Source organism: Sesamum indicum, linkage group LG2 (genome assembly GCF_000512975.1).
Source record: "Sesamum indicum cultivar Zhongzhi No. 13 linkage group LG2, S_indicum_v1.0, whole genome shotgun sequence".
NCBI lineage: Eukaryota > Viridiplantae > Streptophyta > Magnoliopsida > Lamiales > Pedaliaceae > Sesamum > Sesamum indicum.
The window spans coordinates 15669994-15684024 of record NC_026146.1 but is presented as its reverse complement, the minus strand read 5'-3'; the positions used below and the strand labels follow the sequence as shown (position 1 = coordinate 15684024).

At 32.8% G+C, this 14031-nt stretch overlaps 1 protein-coding gene across 1 annotated transcript; it reads right to left on the bottom strand.

The window, feature by feature from the left end:
- Positions 5049-12757, bottom strand: LOC105156340 (nuclear poly(A) polymerase 1). The gene is made up of 13 exons (XM_011072439.2): positions 12600-12757; positions 11861-12465; positions 11030-11107; positions 10842-10949; positions 10097-10159; positions 9862-10023; positions 8879-8992; positions 8737-8799; positions 8280-8609; positions 7168-7332; positions 6160-7029; positions 5505-5578; positions 5049-5415 (listed from the first exon to the last, which is right to left on the bottom strand). Exons 2-13 carry the CDS (start codon positions 11975-11977, stop codon positions 5370-5372), a joined length of 2190 nt encoding a protein of 729 aa, XP_011070741.1. The 5' UTR covers positions 11978-12465; positions 12600-12757; the 3' UTR covers positions 5049-5369.

Below are 14031 nucleotides of genomic sequence, written 5' to 3'. Positions count from 1 at the left end.
ATATTTATTTTTTTCTAACTAATATACGCATTCGTTAGTCAAAATTTATGGAATTTACTAGTTAAATTTATGTTTAACCCCAATTAATTTACTACTATTTTATTGCGAATTAAATAATTTTTTCTGATCAAGTCTTCACATGTATTATCATATGAAGATGTATAAAAGTAGTTTGATCAGAAAATAATTGTTTAATTTATAATACATTAATAATAAGTCAATTGAGAATAAATATATATTTTCATTCAATTTTTTCTTTTGATATTAGCAAATTCGATGAATTTGACTAATGGATTTGTGTGTCTATTGGTTAGACAGAAACATACATCACTAGATATAATTTTTCAAATCACAAAAAAACTATATATAATTAAATCAAACCTCATACAATGAAAATATAATTATTCCTATTTAATACTGACAATTACATATTCAAATAATTATTTACTTAACATACCCAAAAAAAAAAAAATATGGAATGCAGCATGAATTTGACTCGCACAAGTTGATGGCAGAATCTTTTAAAAATCTAGTGAATTTTGTAAGTATTGATTGATGGGGGCCTCATACAGCCACCTCCATAGATGTCTGATTGACAGCTGCTCTAACTCTTTGATTTTTCCAACCCTTTGTCTGAAAAGTGATTTTGTGAATTCTTGATGATGATGTCTATTTTTAGTTCCCCCCCCAACCCCAACTCAATACTTTCCTCATTTAATTAAAGTCCTCCTTATTACTATTTTTAGGTTTACATTTCTTTCTTTCGACCTATAAGCTACGGACATTTTAAAAAATTACTTAATACAATATTAAGTGTATAATCATATATGGACACACTTTGAACAAATATATATATAAAAGGGCACGGTAGCATGTTTGACACATTTTGGAGGTTTGTCCGACACGTTTTGTATTTTTTTTATTGTTTTTTTAAAATAATTTGAGTATTAAAAGTTTATCTTGATATTGTTCATATTGCATATTTAATTTATTCATATTTTAAAAATATATATATTATATATGATTGTATCAGTGTCGTATTATGTCCTAATTTTTCTATATTTGTTGTGTTGTCATGTCTGTGTCGTATCATGTCTGTATCACCGTGTCCGTATCTATGCATCATAGCTTTTTACCTTTTTTAATTATTATAAAAATTTAGATAATTTCAACTCCGATCATTATCACTTATCATGAGCCTAATATACTAATTGCACACAATTACAAAATGTGTTATATTTATAATATTAATTTTTATAATTTTCCTCTACTATCTTCTATAATTATTTGATCTCATTTAAATATCACAATTTTTTTAGTTAAATTCCAATCAATTATTTATAATTTGATATATGATTGCAGGATTTTTACAAAATTGAGTGGATTTCTTATTACAATTCATGTTGCATTTTTTTATTTCATTTTGCATATACACTATGTGTATAAAGATCATGTCAGCAATTTTATCTAAAAAATAATTATACAGTGACATATATATATATATAAAACGATATAGAAAATACAATAGGAATTGCGATAGAAATTCAATTAAAAAAACTTAAAATAGGGGAAGCGAAAAATTATGTTGGGATGGCAAGAAATTACTCCTTAATTAAGGAAGAAAATCTTATGTAAAGGCTTAACACCTTTAATATGTGTTTTCATGGGGGTTAAACTGTTAAAAGGCCTTAGAAAGACCTAATTGTCCCTAAAAACAGTACAAATTACAAAATAGAACGAGAGTCTGCGTTTTTTTGACCATCTGACCCACAACCTGTTATTACATGTAGATATTGATCTTGAACCCATTCGAGAGCAGGCTTTGCACACATTGACGCTTATAAATACTGGGGTATTCATAAGATAAGTACACATTTATAACTGCGAAATCTAGCTAGCTGTACAACCCTGATATAATTTAAACGAATCGACTTAAATTTTGGAGAATTTTAATTGAGGGCAACTCCAAAAAATCTAATAATTTGTTCTACATACTAATCCATCATCCAAATTAAAAAAAAAAAACATTGACCCCAACTCAAATAGCGAATATCTGAGTCAAGATGACAGGTCATCATTTGACAGAAAGCGACATGTTTAGAGGTACATGATCATATGAATGTAGGTAAGGGTAGGCACAGGCCAAGCCTGACTTAGGGAAAAAATATGATTAATTAAAGTCCTAAAAGGAAGTGATTAGGAGGAAGATTAATTGAAGTTGTAATAATGGGAATCACCAAGTCAAGAAATTCAGACCATAACCAATTAATTACAAGCAGATCCCAGAGAGAGAGAGAGATCCTTACACACACATCCATCATCTTCTGCCACTTTAACTACTTGAAAATAATCACCATTTCCCAATTATTACTCTAATCATAATTTCAGGATAAATAATTATGACTGGAACATTCGAGATAGATTTTGTGATGATTAGCTGGACATGATAGCGATACAATACTGATTATTCTAATATACTGAGTTAATTATATTTTATTCCTCCATAAATACTTTTAAATTTAAAAAAAAAAAGTCTCCCATAATAGAAGGTCAGGTTCACCTTATTAAGTTTAGGGGATCGTGCTGTCCTGACTCGTTGTATTTAATGTTACATGAAAATAAAGAACTTTTTTATTAAAATTATGTCATTTTACTTTATACTTTTTTTTTTTCCTAATCAGACAACTTTAAAACATTTTGAAATTTCATAGGAAGAGCCTCAATGCATATCACTAGACCCTACCAAGTAAGATAGATGTCAATCAAATTGAAGTTTCTTTACATTTAAATCGTGATTGGTTCACAAACATTTCTACGGGACAATCAAACCTGTCAACTCTATTTATGAAGTAATGAATCAAACCAACTGAATTATCGTACCGACAATTACATAGAAAAGTTAATAGTTGTGCTTGGTGTTGGATTGAATTTTTGGTCGAAAATTCTATTTTATTTAATATACATATGATATGTGTATAAAAAAAATTTAAATAAAATACTTGATGTCATCTTTATGCATATGGCGTGTGTATATTGCATGGAGTACATGATGGAATATAGTTTGTAATCTAAAATCCACCTTGACTTGATGTAGCTTGCGACTCGATTGATACCTCATAGTGCGAATTGTTTTTCATTTTAGTTTTATTTGAGTCTCATAATTTTTATCTTGAAAAGGCACCTTGTTAAGTAAGGAGAGGAAGCCTTGAGGTTTATGAATGACTCAAGTTCCAACATCATCAAAGGGATTTGAGAGGGGCACATAGCCTCGTTCCAATAGACGACATTAAAGAATGTGCTTTACGATTCGATTAGTACCCCATTGCATAAAGTATCGTCACTTTGACATTATATGAGCCTCACGATTTTGTCTTAAAAATGCAATTCGCTAGGAAAATGAGATTTTGGAGTTTATAAACTACTATTTGCAACCAATATGGAATGATTGTCTACATCAATGCTATCATATTTATCCAACATAATGTTATTATTCTATTAATAAACTATAAGAAGTAAATATAAATAAAGACATATAGATTTTTTTCAGTGATTTCGGACTAAAAGATTTTATTACTATCGCTTAAAATCATGCACATTCTTGTTTATTCCAAAGTTGATTTTTCTATTGGAAGAGCTTTGGCTAATCTAATTTGAAACATCTTATAAATTCTTACATTTTAAAAAAAATGAAGAATTTTGTTTTTATAACAATCGAGTCATAAACTAGGAGGATATTTTCCATATTCAAATAAAAAAATACACTTGAAGGACATTGGTAGAGAGTAGAGAGTCTAAATCTGTTTTTGCTATGACGTTTTATACCTTCATTCAGTGGTACAAATGCCCGAATATGAAAACGCTGTCGTGCGTTCATAGAATTGAGCTGTTAACTATGCCAGTCGTGGAAGATTTCATGCTACCCATGTAGGCAGTAGCCCACACGAAATGTAGCGAAATTGCTTCAAGGGATTACAATGATGTAATAAAAAGAGAAAAAATTGAAATCTATGATACAAGACAAAATGGAGTTAGCGCACTGTGAATCTGTGGATTAATGCGATGTCAAACACACCAATACCCACAAACAAGAGTTGTAAAAGAATGCAGCAGATTTTACCATATTCTGTGATTCCATCTCAAGATACTTTCTTCTATACTAAAGCTGTTTCTTCTTTTGATATAAAATAGGGATAATTATATTATTCTTCCATGAAAGTTTATTGTAATTAAATATAAAATTTCTAGAAGAAAATATTCACTATCCTTATGCTTGTTTCAACCAAACAAATAAATCTCTCTACTAGTTAAATTTACTGAAAATTTTTATACCATCAAAGAAATTGAATGATAAATCATACATAATTTAATTGACTTATTGCATGTCAAATATATCTTTTCTGACCAAGCTACCCTCATACGAATGATGATATGCCTCCATACATGCATCAGATGTATAAAAATCGTTTGGTCAAAAAAAAATTTCTTTAACTTGCTATGACTTCTCCTTACAAGCCTCAATGTGTGAAAATGCATAAAGAGAATTTGATCAGAAAAAAATTTTCTTTGACTCGCATTGAGTTAATAGTAAATCCTTCAAGGATAAACATGAATTTTATTTGAATATTTTGTTAATATTAACAAATTCAATAAATTTTACCTAACATAAGAGAACTCGGATCGAATCAGTATTTATAAATATCACAAGTACTAAATTTAATTCTCTAAACTTCAGGGGACGCTGGTATACTTATTCCAATAAAATACTAGCTGTTTCTAAGTTCAGAAAAAAGAAAGACATCAAAATGCTTATTCTCACTTCCACTCCACGGAAGACATCAATAGCATAATATGATCGCTCTATCCATCCAAATCTACGTTCACCTCACATCCAAATGCATTCTGGAACATAATTCTCACTTCTCTAAAATATTATCCCTCACATTTGTCTCTGAAGATACAATATCTCAAAAACGAGAGTGCAAGGAAAGCAATCAATCAGTACCATAACACTTCCAAGCATGACAATAAAAATCGTAGATTCAAACACAGCCAAGGAAAGACGATGTGATTGCATTAAAATTCTATAAGGAACAGATTCCATATTATATTCGATGCATACGAGTAATATACAACACTCCTGGGATCACCCTATTGTGGTGCACTGAAGTCGGATTAGATAAACTGTGAGATGCAAAAGGAAGAATATCTCAACATTTTATTACATATGCAAGACCATAACCCACATCATATGGTAACTTGGGCTGAATCTTTATCCCGTTCTTTCTCCCTCAACCTTTTAGGCCAACAAAGCAATGCCCCGGTTGAGGGGCAAGATTGAGACTCCAGCCGTATGTTTTGAACAAACAGCTTTATGCACTATTGCCAGTTGCCTTTGGTAAAGAGGTGAAACTGAACCTGCAAATAACCAGCATGAATCACTGACCAGCCAGGACGTGATGTATAAACTGTATGGTGGATAATAATTGGTATGTGTAGATGGATACCTAATAAGGGGCTTCTGAGCTGGCACGGTTGCTGATGTGGACACCATTGTAGTGGTCGCAGACAATTCAAGGGGCTATAAGCAAGCAAAGAGCATAAGCAGTGGAAAAAGAAGGTAAGAAGTCAATCAAGATTCCCTTACACATAAGAGATAGTAACAACAAACCAAGACACGTCATAGGAGATCCACAATCATCATACTTCTCAATTGCTATGCAATTTCTTCATCACCAACTGACTTGATGCAAACATCATTACAACATATTCACCTCATGCCACAGACATTCACAAGGGGCCTATACATGTGGTAGTCTAAACTAAACTTTATGCTACCGATGCAATTTTCTGGAATACAGTATACGATATGAAAAAACTGGAAGAAGTGATGCATAATTGGAAGTCTAGAGCAATTCTATTCAAAATTAAATATAACTTGTTGCCAAAATATGAAACCATGCATGCACATGCTATAGACTGCATTTCTACAAACAAAGATTTCTACAAATTGAAGAGAGAGAGAGAGAGAGAGAGAGAGAGAGAGAGAGAGAGAGAGGGAAGTAACCACAACTTGGCATTTCATAATCCAAGATCGAACACAGAAACAAGAAAAATCATCACAGCATACAGGGACAAGCAAACAAAGTTAGATGACACGACCTCAAGCTCCTCCAGGTCACCATTCTGTTGAATCTTGGAGCAAGTCGCCTCATTCCCTGCTCCTACTACTCCTACAGCTTGCTCTGATGTGAACGAAGACGATGGTTTAATTCCATCTGCCTCACCATCCTGTTGAATTTCACTCTTCACCTGTACACCTTCTACAAGACCATCAAGGACTTCAGAAGGACCTTGGGGATTAATAATCTGAGAGGAATAGTGCTCGGTGAAAGGCTTCTCCATCGTCAATGAACCTGACAAAGCACCTGAAGAAGATGTAGGCACACCATCATGTTTGCTTTTCCCAAACCCTGGAATTTCAGGGCCATCACTGGATATATTCTCAGAAAATCCTCCATTTGCAGTAGCATTAAAATCAGGTCCAATTTGTTTCCTTCCCATTGTTTCATCCAAAGAAGTTGCATCACTAATACATACGCCAGTGCTTGAGGATTCCGTCAAGCTAACTCCTCTGTTGATTTCATCTAGTTTTCTCTTCTTCCTGCTCATAACAGCTTCTGCTTGAGGAGAGTTGGATCGAAGTGATTTTCGTACTGAGCGACTGTCAGCAGCGGTTCTGGGAGGGGGAGGAGGCCGCACTCCACCAGGGAAGACAAAGTTAGGTATGTCTTTTCGTTTAACATGACATACATTAATCCACATTGTCGGTTTCCAGAATGAGTAAGCATATACATCACGCTTAAAATCCTCAACTGTCATCCTTATATCAAACTGTTCACCTTCTTGAGGGTTGCTACCCTGTTTCCTTCGCAAACCCATAAAATAGCTATGGTGAAATGGCTTAGATTTATCTGAAAATTCACCAGGGTGAGGATGGCACTGAAGTACCCCATTTGTGTCCCTTTCAATCTGGATTATTGAAAACAAAGCAAGTTGTTCAACAGCCGAAAACTTAAATTAAAAAATAAATAAATAAAATAAAATAAGATTCAACAACTTAGAACAAAAAATACTAATAAATAAATAAATAGAAAAGATCCTTTAAACCTTTAAAGTAAGCAAGCGTATTCTGGACTCCACCCAACCTTTCCAATTCATCAAGTCATCATCGGTCTCTGCTGCTATATCTATCTGCAGATAATTTTTGTATGCTTCAAAGAAGGCAAAAGGCTCAAAAAGTGCATCCCAGGTAGCCTTGTTTGCTTCTATTGCCTACCATAAGACAATCAAGTTAATTTACCAGAAATGACATGTAAAACAACTGTATACAACAAAAATAATCTGGAAGCACAAAAAATTTAGAACCAGGGAAAGAAGAAATATCCCGACACAGATTATAATCAACTGCACAGACATTCCATCAAATAGATGAGTCGAAGCTACATTCAAACAACAATAAGTGACTGGCATAGACGAAGGAAATTATTTCCAGAAAATGTACAGCTCCAAGAAAAGATTCTGCCACAACGAAACTTCACTATCAGGAAAGACAGAAAGGACTTAGAGAGAACAGATCGTCCTGAAAACACAGCAATCAATATTACATTCTGGAATTTGATACCAATTTTAGACTGGGTGTTTGGCATGATAACCATGATAAAGTGAAACAGCCACAATACATCAACTAATGGACCCAACGACACTTATTTCCTGAGAAAATTATGGGATAAATGTTCTTAATACTAGGTTCCAAACCTTACCTATACAGAAACGTTCAGGAATAAACATAAGATATTGGTATCTTTATTAGTGCCAAATCTAGACACAGTTCTCCATCTTATGTACTAATGTTTTCTGTTTTTCTTTTTAGTAAGGGATCCAGTTATATACAGAAATGTGATTCTGATTTACATAGAAAGAAAAGCATCACTATTCAGCTCAAATGAAATTGGACAAATGTGGCCCTCCAGGGAAAAGCCAATCAAACCAGAAGTATGACAACTTGATATAAAACGAAACCAACTTGCAGTAATAAAAGTGTACAACAATGCCCAAAATAACCACGAGCACGCAATTACACCTATGCTGAGTCTACAACACCTACATTTCACGGAGGATAAGGAGAACCAACACCAAGCTTTAGGGGAAAAGTAAAGGGTTCAATTAGGAGAACATAACCAATTTTAACTACAAAAATTAATGACTAAAGAATAGGGTACCTCACATATTTCATTCCCCCTTTGGAATTCTTCCATCATGACCCGCAATGTGCTTGTCGACACATTGTAGCTAGAGTTCATGCAGGGATAAGCAGGAGTTATTATTGGCATCAGGTGCGACCTGTCCTTATAATTTCTTCTAGGATCCCAAAACGAGAGTCCCAAAGATCCTTCTTGAATTGGACATAGCATAACAGGATTTGGCCACCGCCACAAAGTGTATACCCTAAAAAAGCGAGATACCAACATGCTAGGCAAAGCATTTGGGTACAGCTGGCAAATGCGGGCAACAAGCAATGCCCAATTAATACCGCCAAGGAAACCAGTAACCTAGGCGTATGGAAAAGCAGCTTAATGAAAGATACAACTTAACAAAAGAAAACAGAAATGCTTATATATGCTATATGTATACAAGAAAAAGAGTGGAAAGATAAAGCGACAGTCTTAATTTCCTCACATTTGAATAAACTCCCCGTCTTTTCGCCCACAGCCTCATACATCGCAGTGTAGTACGAAAATTCTAAGAGAAAAAAGAATAATACAAATTAGAATTATTTTCAAACCGGATAATTTGACATTTAAGTGTGCTATTCACACACCTGAATATTTGGAACCAAACGCAATATTTGATCAGTCACTCTACAACCATTAAGACTACGAACAGTCTGGTCATCCACATTTTGTAGAATGGATTCTTGTGAAATATCCAAGTCCTATAAGCAAACCGGGAACAGAGAAGGAAAAAGGTTATGGTATTCTTCAACAACACATTTCAATAGTCAAAATTCTGAAAACCAATCCACTACTGCTTAAACTTAAACTACATAAATGGCCAAAGATATATAAGCGACACATACGCTTCAACCTGGTATTCAGAATAGAGATTAACATTTTGGGGAGGTCAAGGGGAGGGGAACGGAGATGCCTAAAAGATAAGGGAAAGCTTTTCGAGGTATCAACTCAAAACAGCTATAAGGTAGCACATCAAATAATAAGGTCGAGGCCAAGTTCTGGAACGGAAATGAGGAACAGAATCCAAATTTTTAGGACAAAATTTGAATTGCTTCAAACAGGGTTTGTTTCAAAAGCAACCTGAAATGTACCATATAACATGCATCCAATCAACATTGGCCATTTTCTAACTATTTTTCCAAATGGCAAAGGAACTCTCCTTGAAGAAAATTCGCCTGACAATAACCTGCTGTGAAAGTGGGATGGATAAACCAACACAGCATATGACCAAAACCCAACAACCAAATTAAACTAATAAGATATGCTGCACTACAACCTTGACCATATACCAGTAAATAACTGGCAACAAAATATAAGTTGGAAAGAAGTTTCAAATGGAAATCAGTATCTAACAAAAAACAGAATCAACCCAATAAATGTAAGTAAAAAAAAAAATTGCAAATGCATCAGAAGACAAAGAAAAGGAAAAAAAGACAAGAATATTTACACAGGTAAGGGAGAGCTGCATCAGTCATCAGGGGTATATGAAATTGAAGAATAGGGTACATGAAATAAGAAAGAAAAATATACATACTAAATATTCATTATTACAAAAACAAAAGGTCCATACTTCAGGAATAACCCAGAGGGACACATTTGCATAAAGTAGATCTATTGAAACACCATTGAACTTGAACCCCATCACTGGAACATGAGCATCAGGTACAGGATGCAGCTCTTGTACTTCAGGCATTTCCGAAAGCATTTTATAAAGTTCGCCAAAGAAGTCTTCCTGTATATCACAAAAGTTACTTTCTTTCATCCAACAATAATCAAATTCAACAGGATATAAGCAAGTGGCCTACATTTCTAGTTGCGTGCTTCGGTCCAACGCACAAGGTATCAATATCAGCACCAGGGCCGTGTACCTACAAAATAGAATAACAACTAATACTCAATCCTCAAAACCATGTCTGGCTAAACCAATAATCTTCACCATTAATATGTGAGAAAATTTATATGTTATAAGTAACCATCTTTTCCAGGGTTAGTTATGTTAGGCTTTTGTATGAAATTATTCAAGTTTTCAAAAAATTATCAAGGTTATGTAACTGCAACCTAGCTATCCTTTTCTATTTAGCCCCAACCAAATCAACCTCAAGCTCTACACAATTGAAAGAAGAACAGTATTGCTAACTGATTAAACAGATAAAACATCAGCTCCTGAAATCATAAGTGTTTAAAGTTATATCCGCAATGCCTTGCTCTTATTCGGCCATCATCAACAAGATAAACTCAAAAGGCAATAACATAATTACAGAAACAGCAGCTTAAGTAAAATAAGGACAATTAACTTTTTCTTTTCTCTTTTCCTTGACAATAACATTATAAATCACACAACATCCATGCAAAAGAGAATGGGTAAACTTAGAGCTTGCAAAAAGAAAAATAGTCATAAAGATATACTAAAAGCATCAAAAGATTAATCAGAAGAGTAGGGTCCTCACTTGGCTGTCCGGATAATACAAAGGCAGATATGAAGGAAGTTAAGCGAGGAAAAGGAATTCAAATGATAAAAAATGGAAAATAAGGAAGAGAGAAAATCCATACACCAAGCCGGTAGGAGCCAAATGTGAAAATTTTTGCATTCGCCTCATTGATCATCGACTCATTATAACCTTTGGCACGGCTGATGTTCTTCACCCACGTCTTCACAATCTGTGAAATATTCTAAGATCAGTAAATCATACATCAAGTGATGTAGAACAAGCACATAGTTTAATATCATAATAGTTGACCTGGTCCAATCTACCAAGAACTTCCTCCCTTTTTATAGCTTCTTCATGACTCTCATACAATCCCGCATCTACAAGAAACTGATAGCCCATTCACAGTAAGCAACTGATTACTTCGAAACATTGCACATTTCATAGGCGTAGAAAATATAAAGTTAAAAGTTCTATCAACAGTTGTCCCTAAAGAAAAAAGGATGAAAATAAAATTAGCTGGACTTGGTCAAACTTTTCTGCCAAAATCAAGTTGTAGTTGCAGCACTAGTTTGACATTAGAAAAGGAACGATTGAACTGGTTGTTAAGCAAATGGCTAAATCCTAGAACAGAGGCAATTGTTGCCAAGAATTAAAACTAGCAACACATTCAAGACATAAAGCAGTTGACAGAAGTTGGAAGCAAAAACTGTTGATAACATAGAACTGTAATAGGACAAACATCAAGGTGCTGGAAAATATTTTTTATTATTTCGTTCAATAAACTATTAGCAAGTATCAATACCTTGAACTAAAGAAAAATGCCATTACTTCTTCCTTAATGCGCACAAAATTGTGCCAAATGTGATGTTCATTCCACTCTGAGTGGACAAAAGGTTCTGGTTCTCCAACACTTAAAATGCATCATCTATGAAATTCAATAACAAGAATTTTCATTTTCTTGACAATTACGTTCTGATTCCATTTCAAAGCCATAACAGCCAGCCTTAGCAAACAAAACTACATAACTAGTTTCAAGAACTTGTCTAGCCCTCCACTATAAGATAACAAAAACTACCACAAATTTGAAGCAAAAGTTCAGCAGAATATATGTAAACAAATGAAAAAGATATGAAAACCAACCTTTTCCAACTCACGAGTCTTAATAACATCAAACTCACTGGGGCCTCCAGTTGAAATTGGCTCGGATAATCCAATACGAGCTGCAGTAGCCAAATTACTCGTTCCAGGACTACCCATTAACTATCCTCTTCTCAAAAATTCAATGTATAATTTTGTTCTTTTTTCCTTCTTAAACCAGCAAAAATAGAAAAACAAAATAACAATAAAATAACAAAAAGAAACCTCTCCTTTTATTTGCAGTATCAGTTAACAATCAACTCTCAACAAACAAAAGACATAATAATTATAGAAAGCAATCAATCAACTCGAAAAAATAAACAGCACTATTACTTGATTTTTTTTTATTGAATTTGAGAGATGCTACATAGCAGGAACAAATACAACCAGAATAGAGGAAAGTGAACTGCTAATAATTCACGCAACTCTCCCTCTATATTCCTCTCCCCTGCTACTTCCTCTCTCTCTCTCTCTCTCTCTAAAGATATACTATAGTTGAAATTGAAAAACCCAACAAATACATCGAACAAGGCCCGACATCCGTAATTGAATTTTTCCCCTTTCGTTCTTGATGAGGTTTTTGGGTCTTCTGGAAACAGTCGGAATCCCTAAAAATCAATCAAAACCCTGGTGTTACCACAACTGAAAATCAATTACATCCAATAATCAATTTAACAACATACGTGAGTATACATACATAGATACAGAGAGAGGGAGAGAGAAAATGAGAGAGAAGGCTTACAGATGGATAGTCGGCGACTGAGGGAAGGCGGATGTAATCAGAGATATTCAGAAAAGTGGGGCGGTGAAAAAATAAAATAGAAATATAAGGACAATTGAGGGGTAATAAAGGAAGGGTATAGAACATAGGGGCAATTACGCTCTCATTCCTTTACATTTTTTAAGGGGATAATTACGGCCTCCTCCCTTAAAATTTAATATTATTATATATAGATTTTTTAGGGGATAATTACGGCCTCCTCCCTTAAAATTTAATATTATTATATATAGATTTTTTATAATTTAAAAAATTATATTAAATATTTTTAAAATTTATTTCACCTAATAAATAAGTATTTTTATTAGTCATTAAATTTGATAATATTAACAAAAATATTTATATTTATCCCCAATTAACATATTTATTAATTTAATTTTTATTAATAAATAAACATATATATTTACTTAGAATAAATATCATTTTTTATTTAATTTTTTTTCATTAATATCTATAAATTCAGTAAATTTTAACTAACAAGTAGACTTATTTGTTAAGCAGAATCGAATTTTAGGAGTGCTAAATATAATTTTTCAAATTATATGAGGTCTACATGGAATTGCATTAGACCTCATGGGAGAAGGGTGTAATTATCTCTTTATTATAATCACAGGTAGATTCCTTATAATTTAAAAAATTATATTTTATTGAGATTTGCCGTCCTCTAGAAAACAAGTCACTCCATTATCAAATTTTACCGAATTTATTGATATTAACAAAAAGAGAGAATAAAAATTGATACTCGTCATAGATCGACTTATTATTGATCTATTGTATGTCAAATAAATCGTTTTATGACCAAATTATCATTATACATCTTCATACATTAATGATTGTGAGTATTTATATCTTCACCGTTATAAGGGTAGTTTAGTCATTAATTTTTTTTTAAAGATGCAATAAATCAGTAATAAGTCAATCAATGAGAAATATCAATCTCTATTCAGTTTTTTTTTAATATCAATAAATTCAGTGAATTTTAACTAACGAAGTGACTTATTCAGTTTTTTTTTAATATCAATAAATTCAGTGAATTTTAACTAACGAAGTGACTTATTTGTTAGACAAAAACAAACCTCATATAGTGTTAAATGTAATTTGCATATCTAGATGATCTCGTGTAACTTAGAAAATGAGAGTGTAATTATCCCCAGGTATTATCATAATTGATGAAACTTTTTCTTTCATAAATAACTATATTGATTTTTTTTTAACAAATATTTATTGATAAAGCATTTATTTATTTAATTGTAATAAAAATTAAAAATATATGCATATATCGAGTTTGTATCATTAGTTACTAACATCATATCATATAATTGTGTTCCATGCCACAATTAATTAATTTATTAATTAGTCTTGGATGAGGTTTGTTTTAATTCTAATTCATATTTCC

Coding starts and splice junctions, on each gene's coding strand:
- LOC105156340 (XM_011072439.2), bottom strand. CDS start 11,977: ATGGGTAGTCCTGGAACGAGTAATTTGGCTACTGCAGCTCGTATTGGA. Junction 10,024..10,096: donor CGAAGCACGCAACTAGAAAT/GTAGGCCACTTG, acceptor TGTGATATACAG/GAAGACTTCTTTGGCGAACT. Junction 8,610..8,736: donor GACGGGGAGTTTATTCAAAT/GTGAGGAAATTA, acceptor CCATACGCCTAG/GTTACTGGTTTCCTTGGCGG.